Source organism: Penaeus vannamei, chromosome 9, assembly GCF_042767895.1.
Source record: "Penaeus vannamei isolate JL-2024 chromosome 9, ASM4276789v1, whole genome shotgun sequence".
Lineage (NCBI taxonomy): Eukaryota > Metazoa > Arthropoda > Malacostraca > Decapoda > Penaeidae > Penaeus > Penaeus vannamei.
In genome coordinates, this window is record NC_091557.1 from 7,838,873 (window position 1) to 7,855,811 (window position 16,939).

At 42.3% G+C, this 16,939-nt stretch overlaps 1 protein-coding gene across 1 annotated transcript in view; it reads left to right on the forward strand.

The window, feature by feature from the left end:
- The window catches only part of LOC113819712 (uncharacterized), a 52,493-nt gene extending 35,852 nt beyond the window's left edge, over window positions 1–16,641 (forward strand). The window contains exons 2-5 of the mRNA XM_070125215.1: window positions 12,582–12,759; window positions 13,670–13,911; window positions 14,250–14,404; window positions 15,535–16,641. Of these exons, the coding sequence (XP_069981316.1) occupies window positions 12,582–12,759; window positions 13,670–13,911; window positions 14,250–14,404; window positions 15,535–15,846 (887 nt within the window). The 3' untranslated portion in view covers window positions 15,847–16,641. The remainder of the gene's footprint in view (window positions 1–12,581; window positions 12,760–13,669; window positions 13,912–14,249; window positions 14,405–15,534) is intronic.
- Window positions 16,642–16,939: the final 298 nt, after the last annotated feature.

Sequence of the window (16,939 nt, forward strand, 5' to 3'; positions counted from 1 at the left end):
AGAGTAAAGAGAAGTTCTTGAACTGGTTGTATGCACGGATGTCGTTGCACTGGAAATTATATACAGTTCATTTAAGAATCTGATTCAAAGCTTGATTTTAAGCAGAAAGAGAGAGAGAGAGAGAGAGAGAGAGAGAGAGAGAGAGAGAGAGAGAGAGAGAGAGAGAGAGAGAGAGAGAGAGAGAGAGAGAGAGAGAGAAATAAGGAGAGAGAAGAGAAGAGAGAGAGAGAAATAAATATATAGATATATATATAGAGAGGGAGGAAAAAGAAAAAAAAGAAAGAAGGAAATCGGAAAGAAAGAAAGGAGAGAGAGAAAAAATAAGAAGGAAATCAGAAAGAAAGAAAAGAGAGAGAGAGTGAGAGAGAGTTTATTTCCTTTGTTAATTATTTGTTTGTGCACGTATACTCGAAAAACATGTACATGTTTGTACACCCCTTCACACGCAAAAAGTTAAAGAGAAAAAATGCGCATAAGTAATGCAAAGACACGAACATTTTCCCCTCTCACACCCCCTTCTGACCTCTCCCCCCCCCTCCTTCCCCTCTGACCCCCTCCCTCCTTCCCTCTGACTCCCCTCCCTCCTTCCCCTCTGACACCCCTCCCTCCTTCCCTCTCACACCCCCTTCTGACCTCTTCCCCTCCCTCCTTCCCCTCTGACTCCCCCTCCCTCTTTCCCCTCTGACTCCCCCCTCCCTCCTTCCCCTCTGTCCCCCTCCCTCCTTCCCCTCTCACACCCCTTCTGACCCTCTCCCCCCTCCCTCCTTCCCCTCTGACCCCCTCCCTCCTTCCCCTCTGACCCCCCCTCCCTCCTTCCCCTCTGACACCCCCTCCCTCCTTCCCCTCTGACCACCCCCTCCCTCCTTCCCCTCTGACCCCCCTTCCTCCTTCCCCTCTGACCCCCTCCCTCCTTCCCCTCTGACCCCCCTTCCTCCTTCCTCTGACCCCCCCTCCCTCCTTCCCCTCTGACCCCCCTCCCTCCTTCCCCTCTGACCCCCCTCCTTCCTTCCCTCTGACCCCTCCCCCCTCCCCCCTCCCCTAGTGTAGTCTACGTGTTGCTTGAAAAGTTTATTGATCTACTGGCGTCATTTAGCACACACACACACCTTCCCCCATCACACCCCATTACAGCCCACCCCGCCCCATTACTATTATCTTTGAATGATATAATTTTCATATCATCAGCCATCCTCATAGTCATCGTCATCACCATCACCACCACCATCATCATCACTATCATCATCACCTCCACCATCACCATCATTATCAATCATCATCACCATCATCACCACCACCATCATCATCATCATCATCACCACCATCATCATCATCATCATCATCACCATCATCATCATCATTAATCGAAGACTAATTACATTGTGACAATAAACGATAACGTAATAATTAATCAACCAAAATGCTGACCCATTTTTATCGAATTCGAATTTTAATTAACACTAACGGAAGAAAATAGAAGAGAGGGAAAGGGAGAGGAAGAGGGAGAGGGAAAGGGGTGTAGGAGAGAGGGGAGAGGAAAAGAAAAGAGGGGAAAGGGGATTGGGGAGAAAGGGGGGGGGGGAAGAGGGAGAGGGAAAGGGGGATAAGAGAGAGGGGGAGAGGGGATAGGAAAAGAAAAGAGGGGAAAGGGGATGGGGGAGTAGAGAGAAAGGGGGAGGGAGAGGAGAGAGGAAAAGGAAAGAGGGGAGAAGGGAAAGGGAGAATAGAGAGGGTAAAAGGCGAGAGAAGAGAGGGAAGGGGGAGAGGCAAAGCAAAGAGTGAAAAGGGGAAAGGGAGAAGAGAGGGAAAGGGGAGAGAAAAGGCAAAGAAGGGGAAAGGGAGAAGAGAGAGAGGGGGAAAAGGCGAGAGAAGAGAGAGAGGGGAAAAGGCGAGAGAAGAGAGGGAAGGGGAAAAGGCGAGAGAAGAGAGAGAGGGGAAAAGGCGAGAGAAGAGAGAGAGGGGAAAAGGCGAGAGAAGAGAGAGAGGGGAAAGGCGAGAGAAGAGAGAGAGGGGAAAAGGCGAGGGAAGAGAGAGAGGGGAAAAGGCGAGAGAAGAGAGAGGGGAAAAGGCGAGAGAAGAGAGAGAGGGGAAAAGGCGAGAGAAGAGAGAGAGGGGAAAAGGCGAGAGAAGAGAGAGAGGGGAAAAGGCGAGAGAAGAGAGAGAGGGGAAAAGGCGAGAGAAGAGAGAGAGGGGAAAAGGCGAGAGAAGAGAGAGAGGGGAAAAGGCGAGAGAAGAGAGAGAGGGGAAAAGGCGAGAGAAGAGAGAGGGGAAAAGGCGAGGGAAGAGAGAGAGGGGAAAAGGCGAGAGAAGAGAGAGAGGGGAAAAGGCGAGAGAAGAGAGAGAGGAAAAGGAGAGAGAAGAGAGAGAGGGAAAAGGCGAGAGAAGAGAGAGAGGGGAAAAGGCGAGAGAAGAGAGAGAGGGGAAAAGGCGAGAGAAGAGAGAGAGGGGAAAAGGCGAGAGAAGAGAGAGAGGGGAAAAGGCGAGAGAAGAGAGAGGGGAAAAGGCGAGAGAAGAGAGAGAGGGAAAAGGCGAGAGAAGAGAGAGAGGGGAAAAGGCGAGAGAAGAGAGAGAGGGGAAAAGGCGAGAGAAGAGAGAGGGGAAAAGGCGAGGGAAGAGAGAGAGGGGAAAAGGCGAGAGAAGAGAGAGAGGGGGAAAAGGCGAGAGAAGAGAGAGAGGGGAAAAGGCGAGAGAAGAGAGAGAGGGGAAAAGGCGAGAGAAGAGAGAGAGGGGAAAAGGCGAGAGAAGAGAGAGAAGGGGAAAAGGCGAGAGAAGAGAGAGAGGGGAAAAGGCGAGAGAAGAGAGGGAAGGGGAAAGGGGGAAAAGAGGGCCAACGTGTAACCAACATTGTTATTGTTGTTAAGACGTGTCGGAAAACTCTTGTGCCCTTGTTTACGTTTTTGTCATCAAGGGAACCTGAGTACGTGGGTGGGGGTGGAGGGGGTGGGGGGGAATGGGGATAGGGTAGGGGGAGGCGTAGGGATTGGGGTAGTGTGTGTGTGTGTGTGTGTGTGTGTGTGTGTGTGTGTGTGTGTGTGTGTGTGTGTGTGTGTGTGTGTGTGTGTGTGTGTGTGTGTGTGTGTGTGTGTGTGTGTGTGAGCGTGCGTGCGTGCGTGTTCGTGTACTTGCGTGTGTGTGCGTGTACGTGCATGTATGTCTGTACGTGCATGTGTGTGTGTGTACGTGTGTGTGTATGTTTGTGTGTGCGTCTGTGAGTGAGCGAGCGAGCGTGCGTGCGTGCCCCTTCATACGAAATAGAAACACACCCTAAAAAAAAAAATTGTACAGCCCAGAGATTCGAAAATAACGTTCCATCTGAGAAGTGTATTTCCCTCCCACGCCCTCGCAGCTGTAATGAAATGTTTTATAAAGAATGAGCGTAAAATTGCAATTATGCGTAACATTATACTTACTTTTCACACTTGGAAACACGATTTAAACACGATTTATGCATCCCCTACGTAAATACATATACATACTGTACACATGCACAAATACGTATATAGACTGTGTACGTATATGCACACGTACCCATGCACACATGTGTATGTAATGCTCATTTGCGCTTACACATTCTCGTACATGCAGGTACACATGCACTTGCACATTCATATGGATATACTAATACTATGTGCAGATTCTATACGTACATAAATATACACAACAAAAAACGTGTATATGACAATTCTGGAGAATATTTTTTTTTTTTTTTATTATTATGTTTATGTAGTGTGCAAAAAAAGAGAGACAATCCAAATACATTTCAGTATTTTAGTGAGATAAAAAATATCGAAAAATGACAAAGAAGTGCAAAAAAGTAGAGACAATCCACATACATTTCAGTATTTTAGTGAGAGAAAATATAGATATCGAAAAAATGACAAAGAAATGTAAAAGAGAGAGAGAGAGAGGGAGAGAGAGAGAGAGAGAGAGAGAGAGAGAGAGAGAGAGAGAGAGAGAGAGAGAGAGAGAGAGAGAGAGAGAGAGAGAGAGAGGGAGAGAGGGAGAGAGAGAGAGAAAGAGAAAGAGAAAGAAATCCACATCTATTTCAGTATTTTACTGAGAGGAAAAAAAAAACATCGAAAAAATAACAAAGAAAAATGTACGTGTTATTGCAAGAAAGAGGCTGGTTCCGACCTGTAGGCTTGATTGATGGTTCTTAGAATCAGCTGTTTGACGATCCCTTGATATTGGGATCGATGGGCGGGCGGTGGTGACGCGAGAGTTCGGGCGGGCGTGTTGTTAAGTTGCTGGATAGATGGGTGGATAGATAGATAGATAGTTGGATAGATAGGATGAAATGTGTTGAAATGTGTTGCTTCATAGATAGATAGATGGGTGGATAGGTTGATAGATAGTTGGATAGATAGGAGGAAATGTGTCGAAATGTGTTGCTTCATAGAGAGATAGATGGGTAGATAGATACATAGATGGTTGGATAGATAGAATGAAATGTGTTGCTTCATAGATAGATAGATAGATAGATGGTTGGATAGATAGGATGAAATGTGTTGAAAGGCGTTGCTTCGTAGATAGATAGATAGATGGATTGATAGATAGATGGTTGGATAGATAGAATGAAATGTGTTGAAAGGCGTTGCTTCGTAGATAGATAGATGGGTGGATAGATTGATAGATAGTTGGATAGATAGGATGAAGTGTGTTGAAATGTGTTGCTTCATAGATAGATAGATAGATGGATTGATAGATAGATGGCTGGATAGATAGGAGGAAATGTGTTGAAATGTGTTGCTTCATAGATAGATAGATGGGTGGATAGATAGATAGATAGTTGGCTAGATAGGATGGAATGTGTTGAAATGTGTTGCTTCATAGATTGATAGATGGGTGGATAGATAGATAGATAGTTGGATAGATAGGAGGAAATGTGTCGAAATGTGTTGCTTCATAGATAGATAGATGGGTGGATAGATTGATAGATAGTTGGATAGATAGGAGGAAATGTGTTGAAATGTGTTGCTTCATAGATAGATAGATGGGTGGATAGATAGATAGTTGGCTAGATAGGAGGAAATGTGTCGAAATGTGTTGCTTCATAGATAGATAGATGGGTGGATAGATTGATAGATAGTTGGATAGATAGGATGGAATGTGTTGAAATGTGTTGCTTCATAGATAGATAGATGGGTGGATAGATTGATAGATAGTTGGATAGATAGGATGGAATGTGTTGAGAGGCGTTGCTTCATATATAGATAGATGGGTGGATAGATTGATAGATGGTTGGATAGATAGGAGGAAATGTGTTGAAATGTGTTGCTTCATATATAGATAGATGGGTGGATAGATACATAGATGGGTGGATAGATAGAATGAAATGTGTTGCTTCATAGATAGATAGATGGGTGGATAGATACATAGATGGGTGGATAGATAGAATGAAATGTGTTGCTTCATAGATAGATAGATAGATAGATGGTTGGATAGATAGGATGAAATGTGTTGAAAGGCGTTGCTTCGTAGATAGATAGATAGATGGTTGGATAGATAGAATGAAATGTGTTGAAATGCGTTGCTTCATACATAGATAGATAGATGGTTGGATAGATAGAATGAAATGTGTTGCTTCATGATAGATAAATAGATAAGTAGATGGATAGATAGAATGAACTGTGTTGCTTCACACACACACACACACACACACACACACACACACACACACACACACACACACACACACACACACACACACACACACACACACACACACATACAGGGGGGAGACAGGGTGTCAGACAGACAGACAGACAGGGGGGGGGGAGGGTTTCAGGCAGGTGAGGGGGGGGGGGTGCAGGGTGACAAGACAGGGTGGGAGACAGACAGGGGGGAGACAGGACGACAGACGGATAGACCGACAGACAGGGTGGGGAAGGGCTGGAGACAGGTAGTCTGCACGGCAGGTATCAGACAGACCAGCTGGCTCCAGCTATTGATCACTTTAAGCCCTCCCCTTCCCTCCCCTCCCTGCCCCTCTCTCCTTTCCCTCCTTACCCCCACCCCTCCCCTCCCTCCCCCTCCCTGCCCCTCTCTCCTTTCCCTCCTTGCCCCCCTCCCCACCCCTCCCTCCCCCTCTCCTTTCCCCTCTCCTTTCCCCTCTCCCTTCCCCGCCTCCTCTAGCACCTCGCTTCTCTTCTTTCTCTTTCTCACCGTCTCCTTCTTTTTCTTTTCCTTCTTTTCTCCCATTCCTCCCTTTACATGCCGTGTCTTTTGCTTTATACCCCATTTCGCTATTTCCTTTCTCTTTCCCTTCCTCTCCTCATCCCTCACTATCTGCTATGTCCTTCTCCCCCTCCCCCCTCTCTCCCCTCGTTCTCCAATCTCCCCTCGTTATCGCGATTTATCCTTCGACCTCCTGTTATCTCTCCCCTCTTCTGCCTCTCCATCGTAATGAGCAACTGTAGGCGAAAGTGGAGTTGGTAATCTGCCTGTTGATTCCGCGTCTAGTACAGTACGTGTGTACTTTTGTGTACTCTGCTTTCAAGACGGTCACGAAAGTATATATTCTTGTTGTTGTTTTTGTTTGTTGTTTGTTGTTGTTGTTGGTGGTGGTGATGGTGGTGGTTATACTCTTGTTGTTACTGTTGTTGTTGTTGGTGGTGGTGGTGATGGTGGTGGTTATACTCTTGTTGTTACTGTTGTTGTTGTTGTTGTTGGTGATGGTGGTGGTGGTAGTGGTAGTGGTAGTGGCTATACTCTTGTTGTTGTCCTTGTTGTTATTATTATTGTTGTTGTATCAGCAGCAATAATAATCGTTTTATTATTATCCTCACTAATGATGCTACCACTTCAAACATGAGCATAACTCTTTCTTCATCATTAGTCATACTGGAATCCATTTTGTTTGTCTCCGAGGTCTAGAATTCGATTGCCTTCTCATCGTCACGAGCGAAATTCACCTCTAGGAAGCGTGCATGCATATTGCAGGCGCAAGCACGGCAATCGAACGGCAAGTGTGCCATGTTGAAGCAGGCACGGCTCAGCAGTACGATGGGGCGGCGTTGGGTGATGGAGAGTAGGAATGATGGTGATGATGATGATGGTGAGGGTGAGGGTGAGGGTGAGGGTGAGGGTGATGATTATGATGATAATAATAAAGATGATAACGATTATGATAACAATAATGATGATAATAGAATGGCAGTGATGATGATGGTGATTGATGATGATGATGATGATGATGAAGGTGAGGGTGAGGGTGATGATTATGATGATGATGATAATAATAAAGATGATAACGATTATGATAACAATAATGATAATAATAGAATGGCAGTGATGATGATGGTGATGATGATGATGATGATGATGAAGGTGATGGTGAGGGTGATGATTATGATGATAAGGATGATAAAAATGATAACGATTATGATAACAATAATGATGATAGAATGGCAGTGATGGTGGTGATAATGATGATGGGTTTGCAAGTTCTAGTAATGATAATCATTTTGGGGATGATGATGACGGTTATGGTGATGAAAGCAACAACAAAATTTATTTCCAATCACAAATAACAACCCCGGCAAAGATTAGTAAAGAAAAGACATATTTATAGTCCATAAGCATTAGATACAAAGTAAGGAAGGTATTGGAGACAGAACACGGGAATGGAACTAAATAAAACGAAATAAGTGAAATAAATGAAAACGAAATAAGTGTATGCAAGTAAACAACAATTTATATAAGAGTGAGTAAATAGAGTTAACGAGACCTCATTACAGGTATATTGAAACTTAGTGAGAGAGTCAGACAAGCATTTGAAAATATTTTTTTTTCTTTTTTTTTCTTTTTTTTTAGCAATTAGGTCAATAATAGCACACTTTAATTGGATTTATAAGTGGATAGACAGAGAGGTGAATTGATAAATGTTTCAGCGGTCAACTATAAATTCTCGTGATTTTGAACATGTTTTGTGTAATTGTTTTAACGGTTTTTGCATTTTCTTTGGTCGATGTTCTTGTTTGTTGATGTATGTTTGTAGGCTATGCGATGTGTAGGTTTGTTTGTTTGTGCGCGCTGATGTTGAAGGGAGGGAGGGAGAGAGAGAGAGAGAGAGAGAGAGAGAGAGAGAGAGAGAGAGAGAGAGAGAGAGAGAGAGAGAGAGAGAGAGAGAGAGAGAGAGAGAAAGGGGAGGGAAAAATATAACTGATTATTATTTTTTTAACAAATGGTCATTATATACAGATGCCAAGTATAAAATGCCTGAAAACGTTTCACATCCTTTTTCATTGCGAAACGTTTAATCACTTCCTGACCTCCCCTATCTCCGTGGTATACGCACGTACCTATTGTAAGCCTTGATGTCAGCTGTTGTCAGCCACCACCCAAAACAGACATATCAGAAGGTTCAGTGTGCACTTTTGACACTGTGATTGTGTGTGTGTGTGTGTGTGTGTGTGTGTGTGTGTGTGTGTGTGTGTGTGTGTGTGTGTGTGTGTGTGTGTGTGTGTGTGTGTGTGTGTGTGAGAGAGAGAGAGAGAGAGAGAGAGAGAGAGAGAGAGAGAGAGAGAGAGAGAGAGAGAGAGAGAGAGAGAGAGAGAGAGAGTGTGTGTGTGTGTGTGTGTGTGTGTGTGTGTGTGTGTGTGTGTGTGTGTGTGTGTATGTGTATGTGTATGTGTGTGTGTGTGTGTATGTGTCACGAGATACAGGACTAGCCTATTGATAAAGGCTGGTGGTCATGTGCCCTCCCTTCTCTCTCTTCTCTTCTTCCCTTCTTTATTTTTCCCTTTTTTCTCTCTCCCCCTTTCCTCCTTCCCTCTCCGTCTCTGCTGTTTATCTTCCATTCTCCCGTACCTTCTTCCCGTCTCCTTTCTTTCGGCAGTTTCTTTTGATTTTTAATTTCTTTTCCACTCGGGGCTTCTCATATTTCCTTTTTTCTTGCTCTCCTTCCACGTCCGTTACTCTCGTTTATTTCGCGGTCACCTTCTTTCGCCCTTCCGCTTTTTTTTTCGACCTCTCCCCCTTCTCTCTTTCTTCCCTTAGTCCGTTTACTTACTCAACTCTTCAGTCCCTTCCTCTTCTCCCTTATCCACCCTCTCTTCTCTCCTACCCTGTTCCTCCTCCTTCTCTCTCTCCTCCCCTATCCATCCTTCCTTCCCTCCTCCCCTATCCCCCTCCTTCCCCTCCTCCCCTATCCCTTCTCTCCTTCCCTGTTCTTCCACCCTTCTCTTTCTCCTCCCCTATCCCTTCTCTCCTTCCCTGTTCTCCCTCCCTCTCTCTCTCCCCTACCCTATCCATCCTTCCTTCCCTCCTCTTCACCTCCCTCTTCCCCTACCCCTTCCCTCTTTCCCTCCTCCCCTATCCATCCTCCTTGCCCACCTCCTGTATCCTTTCCCCCCTTATCCCTCTCCCTTTTCCTCTTCTCTCCCCCCTGTATCCTCTCCACCCCCCCTTTCCCGCTCCTCTTTCCTCTCCTCTCCCCTCATCCCCCACAGGCAGCGGTTTCCTCCCGTTTGTTTACAAATTGTGGCTTTGTTTACGTTTTTTTTTTTTTTTTTTTTTTTTTTTTGTATTTCATCCGCCCAAAAGGGTCTCTGCGCCGTCTTTTGTTTTGCTCTGGCTCGGGGAATCCTTTTAGTTGCGTCGCGGCGAGCTAAGTGCGCGCTGATCCCGTGTGATCTCGCCCTCCCGTGGAAGCGGATCTGGTTACTTGGGAGGGACTCGCTTCTCTCTCTCTCTCTCTCTCTCTCTCTCTCTCTCTCTCTCTCTCTCTCTCTCTCTCTCTCTCTCTCTCTCTCTCTCTCTCTCTCTCTCTCTCTCTTCTTTTCTTTTCTTTTTCTTTTCTCTTCTTTTCTCTTCTCTCTCTCTCCTTCCTCCCCGTTTTCCACTCTCCCACTCCCTATCCCACTTTTCCCCTCTCCTCCCCCTCTCCTTTCTCCCTCCTCCCCTCCTCCTCCTCCTCCCTCCCGCTTCCCCTCCTCCCTCCCGTTTCCCCTCCTCCCTCCCTCATTCCCTCCTCCCTCCACCATTCCCTCCTCCTCCCCCCCTTCCCCTCCTCCCTCCTCCCTTCCCCTCCTCCCCCCTCCTCCCTTCCCCTCCTCCTCCCTCCTCCCCCTCTCCTTTCTCCCTCCTCCCCTCCTCCTCCTCCTCCCTCCCGCTTCCCCTCCTCCTCCTCCTCCCTCCTCCCTTCCCCTCGGCCGAGATCACCCAAAAAAATAAGCCAAAATTTTCCTCGACTTCCTGTCAACCGGTCTTTCTTTCTTGCGGTCTTGACCTTCGAAACCTTGCTTCACCTCTCTCCCTTTTCCTCCCTCCCCTTCGCCACCGATCTCTCTTTCTTTCTTTCTTTCTCTTTCTTTTTTCTTTCTTTCTCTCTTTCTTTCTTTCTCTTTCTTTCTCTTTCTTTCTCTTTCTTTCTTTCTTTCTTTCTTTCTTTCTCTTTCTTTCTTTCTTTCTTTCTTTCTCTCTTTCTTTCTCTCTTTCTTTCTCTCTTTCTCTCTCTCTTTCTTTCGCTCTCTCACTCTTTCTTTCTTACTCTCTCTCTCTCTCTCTCTCTCTCTCTCTCTCTCTCTCTCTCTCTCTCTCTCTCTCTCTCTCTCTCTCTCTCTCTCTCTCTCTCTCTCTTTCTTTCTCTCTCTCTCTCTCTCTCTCTCTCTCTCTCTCTCTCTCTCTCTCTCTCTCTCTCTCTCTCTCTCTCTCTCTCTCTCTCTCTCTCTCTCTCTCTCTCTCTCTTTTTCTTTCTCTTTCTCCCTCTCTCTTTTGTTCTCAATTCTTCAACTTTTCCTGTCTCTTTTCCGTGTCGTCGTCTTCTTTCTCTCTCTTCTTCATCTTCTCCCGTCTCTCATTTCTTTGCCTTCTTTCTCTCTCTCTTGTTCTCTCTTCCTCTCCCGTCCCCCCTTTCTCTTTTTTCCTTTCTCTCTCTTCTCCCGTTCCCCCTTTCTCTTTTCTCCTTTCTCTCTATTGTTCTCCCGTTCCCCCTTTCTCTTTCTCTCTTGTTATCACTTCTCCCATTCCCCCTTTCTCTTGTCTCCTTTTCGAACCATCTTCGTTGTGGCAAAAGTAGAAAAAGTTACGAATGAGAATAGACACCTTCGCGGCGCAAGAAAGGAATTGAACGCTTTTCGTTGCGATTCGATTCCCTATCTCTGTCAGAAATTCTCTCTGCTTTGTTTTTTCTCTTTTATTTTGTTGCATTTCATCCCCTGTGTTCAATATTTTTTTTCTCTCTCTCACTCTTTCCTTCTCTCGTCTTTTTCCTCTCTCCTATCTTTGTCTCGGTCTCCCCCTGTCCGACATTTTTTGTGAATATTTAATTATTATTATTATTGTTATCATTATTATTTTTTATTATTATTATTATTTTTATTATTATTATTATTATTATTATTGTTGTTGTTGTTATTATTATTATTATTATTATTATTATTATTATTATTATTATTATTATTATTATTATTATTATTATTATTATTATTATTATTATTATTATTATTATTATTATTATTTATCTTTTCATGTTCTGCTTCCTTTATTTCGCCATATCCTTTCTTTCTCTTTCGTCTTTTTCTTATTTTAATACCGTCGCTAGTCTTGATTTTATTCGTTACGCGAGAAAAGGAATTATGAAAAAGAAAAAGAAAAAAAATACTTTCGCTACATAATGGTGTTTTTAGGTGATTTTTATACAGCTCGGTAACATAACACGTGTATGATTATGCAAATTTGTTGATTTAATGATATGCAGTTTAATGAGACGTTGCGTTGTGTAATTATCTATGGTACACTTATTGTTGTTATTGCTGTTGATTTGTTATGATGATAATGTTGAAGATGGCGGTAATAATGATGATCATGATATGATAGAATGAAATGATTAATATTTTGATTTAATTATAGTTGTTGTGGCTGGTGTTGTTATTATCATCATCATCATTATCATCATCATCATCATCATCATCATCATCATCATCATCATCATCACCGTCATCGTCACCATCACCGCCACCAATATCATTATTATCTAATTACTAATTTGTCAATTATCGAACCCAAAGGAGACCCGTTTCATAATGTTATGATAAGTTGTTCCTCTGGCATCTTCAAGGCCACACGGGTGAAAATTCTACGGGATTTTATCGCCCAAAGTCAACTGTTTTATTTATTTATTTTCTTATTGACATTATTGTAAATTATTGGGGTCGTTCTTTATGGCCTTTGTTATTGTTGTTAATTTTTGTTGTTGATGCCTTTGGTGTTGTCATGATGGTAATTGTTAGACATTTTCGTTATCGTTATTGTTAGTTTTAGCTGTTGTTATTAGTATTGTTTTTGATGTTATCATTGCTGTTGGTATTATTATTATTGTTGATGTTGTTATTATTATTGTTTATTATAATCTATTATTATCAATATTATTACTGTTACTATTATTATTGTTATTATAATTATCATCATCATCATCATTATCATCATCATCATTATTGTTTTTATTAGTAGTGCCAGCAGTAATAATGGTAGCAGCATTTGCATTTGTAAAAGCACTGAAGAAATCTCCGTTAGCCTTGGAAGTATAAATTTCCGTCGCGTGTATCATGCCGCTCACCCTTGCCTCTCTCTTTCCGCCACAGGAGGCGAAGTCCGGTGCCACTGCAACCTCCCTCGGTGCGTCACAGTAGGCTACATGTGTAAGAGCTCCCTGGGTGCCTGCTTCACGCGCCCCACGCCCATGCCCACGCCCGCGCCCGCCACCCGGAGGCTCTACCAGCGGAGGACGCCAACGCACGGCTGTTTGGAGCTTTTGCCCGAGTGAGTTTGTGGGCGGGGTGGGGAATGGAGGGTGAGGGTGGGTGGGGAGGGAGGGAAGGAAGGGGAAAGGGGTAAGGAGTATGGGATAGGGGGGGGTGATAGGAGGAGGGATGGGATGTGGTAGGAGTTTGGGGACTAAGGTGTGGTGGGCGGGACTGGTGTGGGAAGTGGGCGGGTGGGTGGGATATGGGATGTGGATGGGTTATGGGGTGGGAAATTTGTGGATGGAAAAGGGGTAAGCGGTATTAAGAAGGTTTTAGGTATGTTTCGTTGTGTCGGCTTGTCTGTCTGTCTTTGAGTGTGAGTATAACGGGATTTGCATGCATGTATGACATGAGTTTGTATGTGTGGATTATTTTATAGATAATGTAACTAACTGTTTCTAAAGGAGTTAGGAGTTAGAACTTGCTATAATTTGTTCCTAGGTACAACATGATTTGTAGCAAAACTAATGAGACCTGAATGGCAAGTATATTTTTAATGATTTGACTAATTAGAGTTGAATTATGGACACTTCAGTGCATAATTAAGAGTAATTTCATCAGTCAGTATATTTAGTTGGCTGGTGGCTGTATCTTATCTATATTTAATATTAATGAAAATGTTTTTGAGGTCTTATTGATAGTGTAATTAGAATTAAAGAGTTCTGTGCTTTCACTCTCAACTTAGTGCTATTTAAAGATTTGTATATGATGAATATATGCTGTGTGGAAACTATTTCTGTCATTCCCCCATATGAAGATTACAGTGTACTTTTAGACATTTAACCATAACTACAAGTGTTTGCTCTATGCTTTTATAAACAAATTGTATATTTATCTCCAGTTAAGAACAAAGGATATATAGTAGGCATGTAGACAGTAGCTTTATTCTCCACTGGAAACCTAATTTTCTAAAATTCCCTCCACAGAGACCGGCATGCAGAATGTGCTACCAAGGCTGGGGTCTCAAACAAGAGCATTATATTGAGGTCACAGAAAACATCAGCAAAGATGGTAGAAACTACTTCAAACAGTGCCTCGCGTCCTACTCCTTCTGCGAGTCCTACCCTTCCTCCAGCTGACCCCAATCTGACATGCTGTAGCCAGGATATGTGCAATTATCGAGACCTGGATGTCTTCATAAGGGTAGACAAGGCTAATACCCAGAAAGGTTGGTTTCGTGCAATAAATTTAAAGAAAGAAAGAAAATAATAATAATAATTTTTGGAAAACTTTGAATTTATGTTGAGGAATATGTATTAAGTCAGTTCCAAAGATCTGTTTTGTGAATAGACACATAATTGTACATACCAAACCAAGTAATACTGAATTCAAATTAGTTAGTACATAACTTCATATTTGGTGATTAGCAAAAAATATTCAAATCTTTTTCAGTTCATGTCTGTCTTTACTCCACCTCTCTTTATCCCTCAATCTTGAGATATACCTTACACTACTACCCACAACATACTTTTTGCAGTATCTCACCAACCCTTTTCATACCCCTAGATTACAGCAGAGGAGAATCAGAAATGCTGGAGACAGTGTGGTTCCGAGCAGCTACCATTGCAGTGCCCATAGCAGGGGGTTTCATCCTCATTGTGTTGGTCTTCCTGGCTAGTAGAATGCTGGCCAAGGAAAACAAGAGGCAGAGGATGGCTCAGGTATCTAATATAGCTTGAAGTTAGTTTACTGGATTATGAAAAAACATTTTGAGAAGATTACTTTGTACCTTTTATAGTTTTGAATTATAAGTTGTTTCCTTATCTATAAGAGAATGTGTGCTAAGAAAGACCCTTATATATGCCATATTGGGACAGTAGGATTATATATATATATATATACATACATATATATATATATATATATATATATATATATATATATATATATATATATATATATATATATATATATATATTATCTTCAAAGTTTATATTTATGCCAGGGCATCAGAAAATGATGTAATAACAGTGTCATGCAAAACTGTTGCTGGTGAAATTTGTTAATACCATTTCAGTTGAAATGAATAAGTCTAGTGATGAATAGCAGAAGTCCTTTTTAATCCAATCAAGTTTACAAAGGTTATAGAAGTCTCCAGTCAAATAATACAAAGTTGTACTTCTTTTCATTAAATTCTGTATTTTGTAACAGTGCAGGTCTAAGCTTCATTTTTTCCCCTGTTGTCCAAAGGCAAGAAAGACGTACCATGTACCTAATGTAATTAAAATCAGCACTTACATTTGTGGAACATAGAAAAGTAAAACCACAGTTTTATACTTTACATCCCAAGTGTAGGTCCTGTAAGATTTATGCTTTGACTCTTTAATGAGTCCTAAAAAGCTGTTTCCCTGTTTGTAAAGCTCTTAACACCCTTTCTGATATAGTTTTATGGGAGGTGGTTGATTCAGCCCATATAAAAGTATGGTGCACATTGTCTTTTTGTACTCACATTTAGAGTATTTATTTTATTTTATTTATTTTTAAAAATACTCTAATGTTCTTCAGTTTTATCAAGCATTCACCCTCTCCTTGGACTTGTCAAAAGGAGATTTATTGATGTATCACTTGTAGGGCAAAAAGAGAGAAAATTATATTTCATTTGCTTGGCCATAATATATTCTTTGTTGTAAAAGGTTTGCAAAATGATGTTAGTAACCTTACAAGCTTCATGAGTAGAGAGGAAACATGAAGTTCCTATCCAATTTAGTATAATTATTTCTCCACACAGAGACACCTGTTTTTTTCTTTCTTTCTTAACAGAGCTATTAACTTGTCTTATCTCCTTGAACAGGTGATTAATGAGCGGTACCTGAAGGCTCCCCTGTATCCTGGAGGCTGTGCAGCTGAGCCTTTGCCACCACCACAGCATTCTCTCTACTACCACCCACCACTGCTCAAGAACATCTCACTGGGCCATGTCAATCTGCGGGCATCATATGAGGACAAGCCGCCTAGCTACCGCTCCCCAGGGATGCATGTCTGCAGCCTGGAGGAAATCCGACCCCTGAATGGGGTGATGGGCATGCCAGATGGGGGAGGAGGAGGATTACAGGGAGGGGTGCACTGGGACCAGAGAGGAGCTGAGTCGCCTCTTCCGTCATGAGGGGAAAGAGGGGAAAAAGGCCTCTCTTAGGGGCTGTAAGGACAATCGCAAATCACCAAAGAGGCATTTTGTTCTGGCTTTCTGAAGGCAGGTGGTCTGTCAAGGTGGTGAAGCCATTGCAGAATCATTTTTTTAATCAACATTTTATTTTTTACTTGTATATCATTTTTCACTCTCTATATGAAAAGAGTTTCCACTGAACTGCAGATCTACCATTACCACATTGTGTAAACCGGTAGTTGCCATGGGCTTTGGTGGACTTCCTTCTCTGGCAACCGTGCATCAAATGCCCTGTACTGTGCTGATAACTCTGATGGAGGGCACATTTAGAAATTTTTAAAGAAAGACTTGGAAGTGAATATAATATATATATATATATGTATATTTTTTCCCAGTTTCTAGTGTCACATTATAGTGAAACAGGTACTGTACTGTAATGATGTTCTTGAAGAAGTGCTAGTCTAAATCCTGTCTACAATAACAAAAACTATCAGTATCAGTCTTAATGACTGAGTGTTTATTGAAAATCGGGTGTTATGTGGAATTTTCCATTACATACAGAAGTGATGTGAAACTATTCTTTTTTTATTGCTCAAAAGACATTGAAAGAAAGCAAGTCAAGTTTGTTAATTTTGCTGGCATTGTGTGAGCATTGGTTCTTGATCAATAACTCATGATTGTAAATGCTTCAGAATATATTTTTTTCATAATAAGTTATTCCAACATATTTTTCCATTGTAAAAAAAAGAAAGGACAAAAAAAAAAGAAAAAAAAAGACACTCCTTTGGAATACTGTTGCAATATCTGTGATTCCCAATCTGTGGAAGCAGTTTTCCATATACATTTTTTGTTTTTGTCACATGAAGTCAGTGCTTCTGCAGCCTTGGTGCTCTCTTGCAATAGTTTTCCATATAGGGTCATTTGTATTTGAAGGTAATATGTGTATATATTACAGTGCAATAATATCAGTCTTGAAAACATTAGGTTGGCTGTAAGGCATCTGCTGGTACAGCTTATCTATCGGTGAATCTTTGTAATAGTCTGATGCTTCAGATGGTACTCCCAAAATGTTTTTGTAAGCCATGAATGCCTG